The sequence below is a fragment of the Sardina pilchardus genome, chromosome 24 (genome assembly GCF_963854185.1).
Source record: "Sardina pilchardus chromosome 24, fSarPil1.1, whole genome shotgun sequence".
Lineage (NCBI taxonomy): Eukaryota > Metazoa > Chordata > Actinopteri > Clupeiformes > Clupeidae > Sardina > Sardina pilchardus.
Genome location: NC_085017.1, coordinates 19,134,194 through 19,149,492, shown reverse-complemented (window position 1 = coordinate 19,149,492; position 15,299 = coordinate 19,134,194). Strand labels below are relative to the sequence as shown.

Sequence of the window (15,299 nt, the reverse complement as noted above, 5' to 3'; positions counted from 1 at the left end):
TCTTGTGCATCGTTGATCTTTATTTAGTCAGGACAGACCACATTCACCTGAACAGATCCCTGCATGGCAACGTGTCGGCTGTATGAAACACCTTTGAGCCTAAAGGCTAAATCAGCCGATAGATTTAAGCCATGACTCATTCTCTCATAGGCAAACCAGCTGGGAGAGTTGTCATAAAAATGGTAAAACTGACTAAAATAAATAACTGATTTCTTTTTAAGGAGGTGGAGACAAAAATCATAAACACAGATATAGAAGGCTTAGAAATGAAAGGCTAGGTAAGAAATTGAAGGCTGGGTTGCCCTGACGACCTCAGTTTTGCCGCAACTAAATTAACATTTGCACTCACAAGCCTTCAAATGGCATCACGGACAAACAGAGTACAAACTCGGCTAAAGTCAACATTTGGGCTGTCCATAGTTTAAAGCCTGTTAGCCGAGAATAACGGTTACAGTAAAGAAAACAAAAAAATCATGTCATTAAATATTACATATAATTGGTAAATTAACTCATTTGATAGTAATTATGTGTTAAATGGAAAGTTACCGCTCCTCTTTCATATTTAAGAGATACACAATCATGTGGCTACGGTACACTGTTTACTTACACTAATTCAGAACATTTGAAGTTTAATTCTGCTTTATATGATTTTATGAGTGAGAATTCTTGAAGAACAGGACACAAATGGAAATGGACTCAATGTGCTCCTCAACACCGGACCGTCACCGCACACAAGAAAATCGACTCTGCAGTCATCGCTTAAAGTGTGCAATATGTACCGTCAAAACAGAGGAACATCTCTCTCACTCACACACACACACATAAACACACAAGCTATTTTAATCATCTGGTTCCAGACATTAAGTAACTCTCTTAGCTTGTTAACAAACAAAAATAATTCTCTGCATTTCAAAAATATCTGAGGACAATCGCACTTGTTGTCTGCTCAAGAACAGGAGATGTCTGAAAATGTTGTGTGAGGATCGTAACTTGACTCAACCTGTTTAAACACTACAGCTGAAGTGAATAGTGACCATGAAAACAATTCCTATGAATGAGGGTGCAGGATTGGAGGGGGAGAGAGAGAGACAATATTACCAACATGACTTCTTAGAAGCACATGTAGCAATTCCTCATCACGAACTTCAAAATTCTTTACCAAATGTGCCAAGTGAGCAGCAGTTTTGCAGTAATGTGTGTGTGTGTGTGTGTGTGTGTTTGTGTGATTTGACTATTGATTACACTGAGGCATCTGATTCAGTCTTTATAGTGCAAGGTTCTATAGCCTTCAGTCATTTTTTCTCTTTAGCATGGCCTTCCACAGACCTGCACACGATAAAAGACGGAGACCTACTCGGCTTTCTTACGAAAAGCCACTTTGTCTTTGGTCTCTTGCAGTCTCTCAGAGAACTTCTCCTTGGTTTCTTCCATCCGTTCGGAAAAGCGATCCTTGGTCTCCTCCATTTTCTCGGAAAAGCGATCCTTGGTCTCCTCCATTTTCTCAGAGAGCCGCTCTTTCGTTTCCTCCATCTTCTCCTGAAGGTACTCCTTGACAGGCGGAGGGGTGGACAAGTAGCCGTGCATCCGCAGATACTTCACCGAGATTGATGTTCCACCCAAAGTCACTGTGTATCTCGCTGGAGTGGCAATCTGCACCAGACATAGCAATCATTGAAAACATCAACACACAGACTGTAAGCCTTTCCCCCCCCTGCCACATCCAAAAAAAACCAACAAAAAAACCCCAACACATTTCTCTCTGACTCCGATGCTAAAAATAATTTTGAGCCAAGGTCACAATTGTGTTGGATAAACTCTTGAGCATTTGGTTTGATTTGTGTTTACATTGCTAAAGACATCTGAGCCAGACCTATTATGGTCTGTTAACCTCAGACTAGACGTCCAGGAATGCCTTACCTTGTACATTGCGTATGCAGTGAGAGCGTAGCCACTTTGAGAATTTTCTAGAAGTCTAACAAGCCTTTCAGGAAATCCGATATACTCCAGAAATGGCACTACATTCACTCCCCTGTGGGTACACAACAAAGACAAAGATAAGAGGTAAATAGACATTTAGCATTTCTTTATTCCTACTTGTTTGTGTGACACTTGTTCATAGATGTTTTAGGATTGCATAACCACTTCCCAAATACATATTACTTATATGATGGAAACTTTTTTTCTCATCAGGGTCCTTCGATGTAAAATCACCATAGGTTGTTGAAGCACCATCTCAGATTTTGTTCAAACCTTGTCTACCTCTAGCCTGGAGACCAAACTCTCTTCGCAGAGAGTCTGGCCTAGATCCATTCGCAAATGTTTATCTCCTGGTTGGTGGACGCTTGTCTGAAGTTTGAAATCATCGGAGTTCAATCACTAACGTTTGGTAATGACGTATATTAACCACGGGGGACACAACGATGACGATTGAAACTTAAATGTAATTGCTCTCGGGAACGCCCTCTGTTCGCTGACTGGGCGGAGGTGCACTTGCCGGAGTAAATGAAAGTGGATCAAGGTATCCCACACGGAATACTGAAGGGAAATGAAATTGAGCGGAAGTGCGTGGACAGGCAGAGTCTGACTAGTCTACATCATGAATGGGTCCAAAACCAAGGCCTATAAAACATTTTTGCTCAATCCCTGTGTTTTCATATTTTCAGACCCTTGTGATGTATTTACAGTCTCAATTAAAACTATATCTGGAAGCCGTGTTGGGCATTAATATTGACAAGTATTGTTTTAAAAAAATAATAATAATAATAATATATGAAAATACATTAAAATGGAGGACCGAGTATTTTGGAACCAAACTCTTCCTATTCACACATACATTTTCATGTTCCTACTGGCTATCCAAACATAGAATTCTGGTCTTATTAAAAATGCTAACACGCCTAGTTTTAGTCTTACATTTTCATAACCACTTGTGGTAGATATGTAAAATATTAACTGACATAACGACTGACACAATGACCATATGAGTGAATCATAATAACTTTATAACCCAAGATCACTCTTGTTTAGCAATTTTGGACTTTATTCCAACATGTACGGTTTGACTGACATATGTAAGTCGCTAAATTAATAAATGTAAATGGCTACCACAATAATGTGTTGTGGTGAAGTTTTCCTCTTTTCCAAGTGATATCAATCCCTCCTCTTTATAATATCATAGGTTTTACTGTTAGGTTGACGTCTACGCTCTCTTACATAACAACCCCAGAATGGCACCATTTATCACAGCATAGGAAGTTAGACTCCATAATAATAAACTTGAGCTGTCTAGAGGATCTGCTTTGACGAAAGTGTGCATTCTCAGGAAATAATTAGCTCCTCCTGTCTTCCGTTACTTCCTGAGCTTCATTCTAATTCTGGTGTCACACTCACAGCAATAAGTTCCTGTCGCATCTTCCCAGACAGTTGTGTTTTTCAAGCCTGTCTGCCCCAGATAAGCCCTGACACGATTAAGGAGTCAACTTTCCACACTGTGCCAGTTACTGCATGTCACCAGGCACTCAAGAAAGACATGAACAGATGAAAAAGCCAATTAGCTACTTAAGGCCTTAGGTATCAAGGCTGTAGGTATCAAGAGACAGGTGAACGTTGCCTATTCACAGTCATGGCAAAGCTGGTAGGGCGGGCGTCACAATAGTCAAAGTGAAAAACAAAGCAAGCTTTCTCCCAAACAGGCTTGTGTGTCAACTCTTGAGATTAGCAATAAACCGCCTAGACTGCTTGACCCCCTTTTCTGATGGTACACCGGCTCCTACTTACTTCATGGCTGCATAGTAGAATGTCCCGAACCACACAGAGGACGTCAGAAGATGCACAGGTATCATCACCTTGCCGTACTGCTTGAAGGTTCTCTTGAACCTCTGCACCAAGCCCACGGACTTGTCAAGCAGAGGGTCTAGTTCTTGTTCAGGCTCCTGCTGTTCGGGGGGTTTCTCTGGCTGCACGGCCCCGCTCGAGCTGGGTTTCTGCGGGGCTGAAGTCCAGGCTGCCGCCGTGGTGTTTACATAGCGTGGGCTGGAGATCAGCCTGGGGGGGGCCCGGGGTCTGGTCAGGGGTCCGGTCAGGGATCTGCTGGCCCAGGATGGAGTCCCCAGGAGCAGGCGGTGCAGGGCAGCAGCCCGCGTCATAGCTCTGGTGCACAAGAACCTCTGCATTCTCTTCCACCTGTTATTGCCTCGTCCGATCTCGGCCCTGGCCAAATCAAAAACCGAGCATGGCCAGTTACAGCCCACATGTATCATGGATGCAGATATGTTTCATTCAAAGTAACTGAAGGAAGACTCTTGGCAAGGAAACTAGGTCATCATAGAGTTGTTAAATAAGGCCACAACTGTCAACAGCCAATGGTATGGTTATTCTGCAGACTCCTTTTGCTTTTTCTTGTCAAAATCAAAAGGACAAAAGAAACTCGGCCTATCTCTTAAACGTACTCTTCAAACAATGGATTATATAAACAATGCAAAAACATCATCAGAGTCAACACATTCCAGTATCCATACCTTATGAACGTATGACTCAATGTTTCAGAAGCTGGAAATTCGTCATCCTATGCGAGGGTTTTATCCTGCAGGACACAAGCAAACAGGACAACTGCAGTAAATGTAAGCATTCTGACTTTCGAGGAAAGACAACTGAGCTGTAGTTACTTTCCTATCCTTAGCTAAAATAGCCTAACAAAACATCCAAAGCATAACTGTAACTTCCAGCAAATAAACCAACCACTAAATAGGTCTGTCAAGGCCGACTGTGCCTGGCTGGTCAGAAAAACAACACTTAGCTAAACAAACCAAGGTAGTCTGACCCTTGCCAAAATACTGACGACAGACAAGCGACAAACGTCAAACGCTGGCTGAAACCTGGATCTGTCATTTAGCTGACTAACGCTACCGATATTAGCAATAGCTGGGCGATGAAACGACCACCAATACTTTGACTATCAACTGACTACGAAGAATAAAAAAGATAATATATTTACAAGACATACGTGGATGAAATTAACATGCTGGGGTGGTCATTCCATTGCGGCAAACTCAAAATAACTAGCAGGCCATGTCCTTCTGTCATTCGAGAATTCCACACAGGACGCGAACTTATTACACATGGACCTAGGACACCCAGTGCAGATATGGAGATGTAGTGTATTTTCATCTGGTGTTGGACTGTTCGCCTTATTGTGCCATGTTGTGGAACTACATCTCCCTGCTGGCTTCTCAAAATGGAGACGCTAGCGTCTACGGCATGATCTACGCATGGTCACCCACTGTGGTGTGTAAAACATCTCAGACAAATCTGTCACTACAAGAACAGCGTAACTGGTTTATAAATGGGATATATTTGAATTATTTGACCTTGGTATGTCCTGGTTGGTATCCATATGCGTTACACCACAACGCACGTCTTACATATTGTCCTGCGCGAACATCCAAGCCAACAGAGGGAGCAAGCTTCACATCCAGTGTCTTGGAGTACGCCAACAAATACGCAACAAGAACTCTCCGATCTAACGTGGGATGCGTAATGGCGGAAAACTCAAGTTGTTAGCTACGAACCCAGTATGTGAGATTAATGCTTTTATAGATACAATACACCGTGCAGTGCGAACACTGATTGTGTGTACTGTTTTCCCATAAGCAGCTTTGTGTACATTCTGTGCTATTGTGTATATGGCGATAACATTGTGCTTGCTACGGATGTTGTAACAAATGTAATCAAAGGTCTGCTGCATAACGTGACAGGTTGCTCTCTGTTTGGTCAATAGACGGCAAACGTACCTCTTTGTTGATGGTCTGTCACTCCAGCCGTGAATCTATTAAGCATTTCTCAACCCGATGTATTAGTTTGCACGGTTTAAATCGTATTAGCTTGAGTAGGGATTAGTGCGCGTAGTGTTGTGCCAAGGATACGGTGTCCAACAAAAGAAATGCAATATTTTAAAAGCACAGTGATGTTAATTACATGAACCTGTACTGTCCAAATGTTTCCTGATAAACCCTGTGTAGTTAACGTTGTTTTGGATTGCAAGGGTTTCCATGCATTTGTCCTTAGAGCCCGGATATGTAAACACGTGAAATAGACTACCATTAAGAAACCTGACAAGATGTATGACGCATTTCATTTTGATTTTCTCATTCCCCTTTCAGGAAACTCTCAACTAAAGTCTCAAAAGACTTCTCTCAACACCAACCATTATACCTAAGGCTGATACATATTGGTTTTCAAGAAAGCAGAAATGGAACAGTTCACAGACGCTGGTCAGATTGCAGTTGAGGAACTTTCCAAGCCATCAGAAGCAGAAGGCAGTGGCAATGGATCATGCATACCCACGGAGGGCACCGCAGGTGACGCCAGCATCAAAGAGTCACCTTTGGGCAAAAGAAAGCGACCTCAGGAGGAAGAGGGTGATGAGGAATCCCCTTCCAAGAAACTGGTAGGAAATGGATTTCTCTCCTTGTAAGCAAAAGCCAAGGTAGTCCTCAATATTGAGGCGACACTGACATACATGGTCAATTTTTATTTAGTCATTACCCCTATCTTTAATTCCTGTCCTCTTTTTTTTTTCCTCCATTCTGAAGGTCACAGAGGAGGGGCATCACAGCAAGAAAGTGGCGTCGCACTATAACTCGCTGCAGGAGTGTGGTTTGGCCGAGCGCAGTAGGAGCAGAATTGTTCACATGCGAAACTTCAACAACTGGCTGAAGAGTGTCCTCATAGGTGAGATGAACAGTTTGTGAAGTCCAAAACACTTGTGCCAGTGTACGCTTATTATTATATGGCCAGCCCCTGTTCTATATCTACCCTCACAAACAGTGTATTTTGTTATATCAGTTGTGCTATTAATGGTGGCCAGTACAATTTCAAATGTAAGCTTTCATGGGGCGATCTATATGTGTATGAGTGTAGCCTAAACTGCTTTGGTCAATGCCCACTGGCTGACCCTGTCAGCTAAATGTCATTTGTGTGTGTGTACTTTTCTTCCATCAGGTGAGATCCTGGATAAGGTGCGTCAGCGCCAGAGAGAGGTGTCTGTGCTGGACCTGGGCTGTGGGAAAGGAGGAGACCTTCTCAAGTGGAGGAAAGGCCACATCAACCGACTAGTTTGTGCAGGTAATGTTACAGCAGAACGTTGAGCTGACCTTTCTCTGTCTCTCTACTGCTGCCTCTGTTTTCTCTCGTCGTGGCGGAGTTTTGAATTTGGTCTGTTAGTCTGACGTCTGCCAGTGACTCTTAAGAGAGGTGCTGTTGTGGGGTAATTTGAAATGAGCATTAATACTCATGCAAGCATGTGCTTTGCTGGTCCTCTACTGACTAGTGATCAGGCTGATGTGATTCATAGGGAGTGCCAAACAATAGACCTCTGAAGTTCGCCTACAAAAAAGCCACCATCTTTGCCCAAATAAGGAGATCCGGTATCTTGAGATTTTTTCTATGGGAAAATAATATGGGGATTTTCAATTATCGCACCTGTTAAACTCTCGCGGGGATGATGACATTGGAAATGCAGACGTTTTTCACTACACAGTTTTGTCCACTGCCGTCTAGTGGATACTGTGATCTTCGGTAGGTGAAGGCGGCACACTTTGATCTTAGCTACCCCAGAGCTAACTACCATGCAACTTGCCATAGGCAGTTAGCTTCAATTAACTCCCGGATCTCCTTATATGGGCAAAGATGGCAGCTTTGGATCTTTTTTGTAGGCGAACTTACTTAACTATAACAGCTGCTCTTTCTCTACACTACACAGAAATGTCACGAAGGCATCCACAGTTGTCTTCTAAATACAAATTAATTTCAATACAATATCACAAGTGGCAATGGACAGTTTCAGATTTTGCAATGTTTGAATACTTCTTAATGTAGTACTCCTTTGTCTGCTTGTCTCCAACGATGTCTGTGACCCATCACAATATCAACATGCAGTTGATGAGTTTTAAAAGTAGTCACTGACACTTGTCAAGGCCCAAGTTTTTTAAACATAATGTGAAGTTTCAGTACCTCACGAATAGGTGCTTTCTAGGAAAGGGTTGAGTAATACTAGTGGGAAGGGGTATTGACCAGTACAAAAAGGCATACAATAGCTGAGTCTAGACAGCGGTATAGAGTTTTTAACTGAGAAATGAATGGATTGAGTAGTGCTAAGGTCATTCTGCATTTTGGAGAGATTTTTCGTAGTCTTCTTTTGTCGCTGTCGTGTCCTTCATAATTCAGGTAATTCAGTCTGTCTGTCTTGTTTCACAGCTTGGTTTGTTCAGGGGATGCTGCAAGTGCTGTTGAGCTGGATGTGTGACACGTGTGTGTGTGTGTGTATGTGTGTGTTCGACAGACATAGCAGCTGTGTCGGTGGAACAGTGTCAACAGCGCTACAATGACATGAGGAGAAAGTGTCACCCCAACGAGCGAATATTCTCTGCCGAGTTCATCACAGCTGACTGCACCAAGGTGAGCACAGACACACACGCACACACACAGACATATATATATATAACGTAGCAGCATATAACTGTCTTGTTCACATGTACATACACCTACGCGGTGAGAAGCACAGTGCCTGTCTGATTAACACATGTGGGTTGAAATCACTTTAATCCACCCACTGAGTGTCAAGTGTGTATGCGTGGGGACTTTCTTTTTTTTTTCCATTTGATGATTATATGTCTCCACTCACTTCACGAGCCACTAAGGCTCATCATCATCAATAAATATAACTACTGAGGTGGAGCACACACACCCATACTCACACACACATTGACTTGTACGGGGCAACGTTTCCGCTAATAACGACGTCTTTTGTGCAGGAGCTGCTGTCAGAGAAGCTGTCAGATGAGAGTCTTCAGTTTGACGTGTGTAGCTGCCAGTTTGTGTACCACTACTCGTTTGAGACCCAGGAGCAGGCTGACACCATGATGCGCAATGCCTGTGAGAGGCTCCGCCCTGGGGGCTTCTTCATCGGCACCACGCCTGACGCCTATGAGCTGGTGTAAGGACACTTCTTCACTCAAGTTCAAGTTTATTATCATGTAAATGTTCAGAGTTAGTGGCGTGCTCAGTCCTCTTTGTTCTTTTGATGCTGCTTGTTGGTGGGTGCTCTTTGGTCCAAGGTGAATAGTTTGTGTAGAAAAGGAGAATTTCTCCACAACCAAGGCACTCCAAATGATTTTAAAATCGACGGCTGAGAACCAAAGTGACATTTCACCAACTTTACAGGAGAGCTAGCCTGGCATAGCCATACGTAAGCTTCCGCTCAATTTTCATTTCCCTTCACCATTACCTCTGTACGATATTAGTACGAGGATATGGTACAACCAGGCTACAGGAGAGCCAAAACAAATCTAACTGCTTCTATGTGTTCACAGTTAAAGACCTTTGGTTTTTGTTCAATAACTTTATATTTATAAATATTTTACTTCTATAATTTTGTCAGCTAGAAAGAGCTTATCGAGAGCTTTCAGGTGATATATATAACTCAATTTTGACCAAAATGTCACTTACGCCCCTTTGGTTCTCAGCTCTCGAAATAAGCGTTTATCCTTGTGCTCAAGTGTCCATTCAACTTCAAGAATAAATCAATTAAAAAAAAAAAGAAGAAATAAAATACAATCCCAAAAAACTGCCATTATATAGGGGATTTTGCAAGGACTCACTCACTCACTCAGTACTGACTGCTCTATGACGGTAAACTGACTATCTTAGGCGTGAAACACTGAACATTGATATTCCGTCATCATTTTATGGACCAAACAACAACAATTCTAAAATAAGTGCTAGTTGTAGCTCTAGATGCCCATTTGTTCTCATTTGGTTCAAGGGCTTGGCATGGTCAATAACTTGTTCAGAGGATAACGCCGTAAACATGTCCATAAATTATGTATTAAATGATGTAATGCTGTTTTTCTTACTTGTGTTGTTCGATTTAGAAAGCGTTTAGAAACCTCCGACACCAACTCGTTTGGGAACGAGGTGTACAAAGTAACTTTCCAGAAGAAAGGAGACTTTCCTCTTTTTGGCTGCAAGTATGACTTCAACTTGGAGGGTGTGGTTGATGTCCCAGAGTTCCTTGTCTATTTCCCAATGTTTGAAGAGTGAGTGTTATTTATTTGTACATATCTACACATATAATATATCTCTGAGAAAAACATTGCATATATTAACCAGCAGAGGGCGCAATCATCTAAAAAGTCACTTCTCAGCCCCAAGCAAGGAAATAACTGTGAACTTAGAACACCTGCCAAAATATCCCCAGGCAGTCTAGCCTCAGAGCAGATGTAACTGTTTATGTATGCGCTGACTGATTACCTTGTTAATTCACTATGCCTGTTTCAGGATGGCAAAGAAGTACAACATGCGGCTAGTGTATAAGAAGACCTTCCATGAGTTTTTCCAAGAGAAAATTCAGAATGAGCAGAATAAAACTCTGATGCAGAGGATGGGGGCACTGGAGGTTAGTTCTACACACACACACACACACACACAGGTTCTTTACTTACACAGTGGCACAGTGTCACACACTCACTCTCTCACTCCATCAAACGCTGCTGTGTGTTATCTGCACTTGGAAGTCTGACCATTCCTCATCCTCTACACCTGATAAGATGTGCTTACTGGGACACAGACTTCTGTAAACAGCTTCAACCCTGTTATCCCTTTGAAAGCCCTCCTTTTCGGCGGTGTTATCTCTATGGTCGATTTGCCTCAGGGAGAGTGTCACCACCGGCCACTGATGTTGGCTCTGTAAATCCGCATTCAAGACAAGTCTGCGCTGGAAATAGTGTGAAAAGAAATGATGGCACCACAGTCCCTTGTGATGCTCCTATGTTACTTAATGACTTGCTCAGACTCGCACCCTTTCAGTCTCAACAGAGGGTCTGTCAGCCGGGTAATAAATCAGCCATGACGTTGTGGAGGTTTCGACCTGTATCCTTTGCAGCTTCTCTCACATAGCAGCTGTATTGTGTTGAAAAACACTTGAGAAATCAAAGAACATGATCCTCACAGTGCTGCCAGCCCTGTCCAAGTGAGAGTGTGTTCTATGAAAGCAGGTAGATTAAGGCATCCTCAACAACACCCACCTCCGGATGGTATGGAACCCGGCGGATGGAAGTGACTATGCCCAACATGTCCATGAGGCGATAAAGGAAAGGAAAAGGAAGTGATGAGTCAGCATGTCCTTGGGCAGACTAACTCTCAATGCGGATCGTTGACTGGTTGGTGTTATTGAAAGAGCCCCATAGGCTTCCAGTAGAGCTCTGGAAGCACAGATCAGTCTTAAGCAATATCTGATGCTTGAGGCAATCAGCAGACCATCGATTGGACCTTTGGCAACAGCGGATCTCTCAGAGTCCAGTTGTGCCGGTGGAGCCCTGCGATTTCTCTGACCAGAGATTGGAAGGACATTGTGCAAATCCGTCGCTTTGTGGAGTTCTGCTAGCTACAGGATCCCCCTCAGAGTTTCAGCACCAGTCATGCAGCCTTGGGATCTCTTTAATCAGATGCTGGAAGGGCAAGTTGCAGGTTAGCAGCTCAGTGTGGACCTCTGATAGCATCAGATTCTGGAGATATGGTGCAGGTCTGTAAAAAGTGATGCTTTTAACACCATCAGTAGCTAGGGGAGAGGGTTGCTGTTCATGCAGCCTCACAGGGGAGCTACACCAGACGCCTAACTGAAGTGTTCCGTTTGCGACGCGTAAAATACATTTGAGAAGATGGGTCTATTTTTTTCGAATGTACGCGCCACTGTCGCCTCTGGTGTAGCTACTTCCATTGATCATAGTGATTATTAACTGCTGCAACATGCGCGTCGCGAACGGAACGCTTCAGTTACACATCTGGTGTAGCTCCACTGTTAGTAGCTTGACTGTAGGCTGCCTCCTCTGTGGAAATCTCCTGCAAAGTATCTTAACTGCCAGTAGTAGATTGCCAGGTGTGTTAACATCAGTATGTACGATGGACACTATGTTACCTTGAATGTTCTCAATAGGCTGACACTGACAGCCTACGTTAACCGGAGTTAGCAGACTGTAAACGATGCAAAAGAAAAGCACCACCCAAGGCAGTATCACCTAACTACTCCATTACATGTAAAATATAAAGGAAAAAATGTAAATAAAAGATCATTCATGTTTTAAGTTGTGTGTGCATGTTTGTAGGAACTCAAGGTCTCAGTGTGACTAACAACTACACCCCCCCCCCCCTCCTTCTCTCTTTCTTTACTTTTGTTATATAGCAATACCCAGGCGGTGATGCGGATAAGCTGGCTTCTGATAGGCCAGAGGAGTATGAGCATGCCAAGATGCGCTCTGAGCAAGAGAACACCAGAATGCCACTGGTAGGTTGATGATGTGCTGTAGCAACAGTATACCTAGCTATGCCCCCATCGCTTTGAATGTAATCATTGTTCATTATTTGGCCTTGAGAATAAAAGTAATGGAAGTTCGCTCCTAGACATTATTCAAACGGCATGCTGATTTTTTTCCATTATTCATTACTTTGTCTGCCTCAGTTCTAATGGAGAAAAGGCATAGCATTAACAGTGTAAGCACAGTAGGTATCGCTGGCTAATGTGGGTCCTTGTGAAGCTGAAGGACATAAAAGGACGCAGAAAAGCTGTTGGATGATTTGGAACTTTTTTTTTTTTTTTTTAAATGACTGAGAACCTTTTCTAGATGGATAATGACATTTATTTAAATAATGCACTATTTGTGTGCGGCTTCCTGGAGGGTTTAGGCAATGGATGAAAATGAGAACTTTCACTGTGATGGCCTCACAATAATCCATTTACATGTGATGCCAATTTCTCCTTTTCTTCCCAGGGAACTCTAAGCAAGTCTGAATGGGAAGCCACAAGTAAGACACAAATCACTGTACATATTCACATTCAGAGTCATGTAGTTCTTTAAGTGCTCAAACCCCCTCTTTGCATGTCTTAGTCCAAAAGAAAAAGGTCATCTGAATAGACGTTTTCCTCTCCATTAGCGAAGAGTTCAGACATAAGGGCGCTAAATCCAATTGTTGTAACTGCACCTTAATGATTGGAGATGTGCTGTTATGTAACCCTCGATTGGCTTTATTGCTATCTTTCGAGGGCTGAGATCCAAAGTGGCGTAAGTGACATTTCACCAACTTTACAGGAGAGCCAAAACAAATCGAACTGCTTCTATATGTTCACAGTTAAAGACCCTTTGATTTTTGTTCAATAACTATATATTTATAAATATTTTACTTCTATAATTTTGTCAGCTAAGAGAGCTCATCAAGAGCTTTCAGGTTATATATATATATAAATCGATTTTAACCAAAATGGTTCTCAGCCCTTGCTTTGTTGCAACTATCTTTTTTTTCCCTTTGTCCTTCAAAGCTCACATGTGCGTTCTTTCTCACTGTGTTGTTTTCAGGCATATACCTGGTGTTTGTGTTTGAGAAGATGGAGTCCTGAACATGGAAGAGCCTGACGTGTGGATGATGCAAGAGGACTGTACTGATTCATTTTTCTTTCTTTAAAAAAAAAAAAAAAAAAGATCAAATCGGCAACTTTTTTTCTTTTCTTCTTTAGTTGATGTATTTGGCATGTACAAAGATTGTCTGCACAGTGTCTGCCTCAAAGAGATAGGGTCAAAAACATTTTTGTACAAAAGCCATTGTTTTTTTGTGGTCGGGATTATGGTTAAAATCAAGACATACCTCAAATGATGACAGATAACAAATATACTGTATATGTAACCTGTGTATGGCATATGGCCCACGCCCACACACACACACACACACACAGACAGAGAGAGAGAGAGAGAGAGAGAGAGAGAGAGAGTGTAACAGTAACTCCTTTGAGCACCTCTGTCACCAACATCGATGCTGTGAGTCATGTTCAGCTGCTGCTCAAAGATGTAGCAAAAAATCGTTTGAAATCGTTACTGATTGCCCGGTACAGTTGCGCTCTGGGCACGCCACGTTAAAATCAAAGCAAACCTATGCTTTGTTGCCCGTCAGCAAATGGCAAGCACACGACACGGTGGAGCGTGAGCTGCCCTCGGCCATTTACCTCATGGTATCTCATGACCGAGCGCGTTATCCATAGTCTTCAGTCCGGATACCCTGAACTGGCCATTGGCTTTGTCAGAATCGCATAATTGTTTTCTATGTCAGCACATAAATGAGATTGTGAAGAAGAAACATGTCTGGGCTCCATTTCAAGGGAACTGTTTTGATGCCTCAAATCTGTTAGTTGTTTTCAAGGGGTTTATGGACTATGTATGTGGGATGACTTTGTTAATAGCTAAATTCAAAAACAGTATTTTGTAGATGTATGTCATTAGACTGTCAAGATCCAATTAAATGACAAATGCCATTTAATACTCCAACCATGTGTGTGTTCTCTGGGCAGTTTCTCATTTCAGAAGTCTCGTGTGCTTCACCAGGTAGTTACTTGTTCAACATAGTGATTTTCTTCTTCTGCACGGGCCTGTTCAAATAGACTTCAGGAGACGAGGTCCTTGCCTGGTATTAAGGCTAATATATCCACCCAAGCTTAAGTCTCTGCTCGTCAGTTAGGCTTGAAATAGGTGCCTTGGGGCTTCGGTGCAAGCATCGATGTTTTACCTTCAGTTCCCTCAGCACAAAATCAATACTTGTCAATCTATGGTGCCCAATGAATTTGCTCTCAAGGAATCGGCGAGGGAACATTATTGATAATGGTGATGATAGACCGACAAAAGCACAAAAGTGTTTATAGATAGGTCTGTATATTCCGCCCCTCCCCTCCGTTCCCCTTGCTGAATAACAATTCTGACATTAGTTTGGACAAGCTAATTTGTATGTGCGGTCGATAAAGAGTGCTCCACAACTTTGTAGGCTGTGATTAGCAGGCAGTACATAAACAAACCGTAGAGATGTAGGGAGCTATACCTACCTACGAAAATGACTCAAATGTGGAGACACGTCTAAACACAAGGCTTTTCTAAGGGACACGTTTTTTAAAGAGCATGATTTCCTCAGGCCAGCCACTAACTGAGAGCTACTAAAGGCTTTTCCTAGATCACAGGAGAGTTAGCCCTGGCAGTCTGAATACAGATTTACAGTTTTAGACTAATCCAATGTTGCTGTTGATGATGCAATGTGAGATTCTGAAACTCATTCGATGTGTCTGGTTTCTACAGATTATTGAAGTGTGAAAAACAAGTATGTTAAGTGACAGACTCAAGGGACATAGTGTGTGTGTGTTGTGGTGTGGTGGTGGTGGGGGAGTAGGATTGGGATTGGGGCTCTCTCCTCGGTCTTGCCTCCTCTGGTTGCAGTTA

At 42.6% G+C, this 15,299-nt stretch overlaps 2 protein-coding genes across 3 annotated transcripts; one reads left to right on the top strand and one right to left on the bottom strand.

Moving 5' to 3' along the window:
- Positions 1-5,143, bottom strand: fam210aa (family with sequence similarity 210 member Aa). Of its 2 annotated transcripts, none has more exons than XM_062528731.1 (5): positions 5,003-5,143; positions 4,518-4,582; positions 3,778-4,209; positions 1,918-2,029; positions 1-1,650 (listed from the first exon to the last, which is right to left on the bottom strand). In XM_062528731.1, the coding sequence occupies exons 3-5, from the start codon at positions 4,170-4,172 to the stop codon at positions 1,351-1,353; spliced, it is 807 nt and encodes a 268-aa protein (XP_062384715.1). In that variant the 5' UTR covers positions 4,173-4,209; positions 4,518-4,582; positions 5,003-5,143; the 3' UTR covers positions 1-1,350. The 2 variants fall into 2 exon arrangements, with proteins under 2 accessions (XP_062384715.1, XP_062384716.1); XM_062528732.1 differs by lacking the exon at positions 5,003-5,143 and adding an exon at positions 4,738-4,798.
- A 146-nt stretch (positions 5,144-5,289) lies between these two features.
- Positions 5,290-14,363, top strand: rnmt (RNA (guanine-7-) methyltransferase). Its single transcript, XM_062528723.1, has 11 exons — positions 5,290-5,570; positions 6,159-6,445; positions 6,591-6,729; positions 7,000-7,122; positions 8,339-8,454; positions 8,811-8,992; positions 9,930-10,094; positions 10,336-10,453; positions 12,236-12,337; positions 12,822-12,855; positions 13,404-14,363. Exons 2-11 carry the CDS (start codon positions 6,248-6,250, stop codon positions 13,442-13,444), a joined length of 1,218 nt encoding a protein of 405 aa, XP_062384707.1. The 5' UTR covers positions 5,290-5,570; positions 6,159-6,247; the 3' UTR covers positions 13,445-14,363.
- Positions 14,364-15,299: the final 936 nt, after the last annotated feature.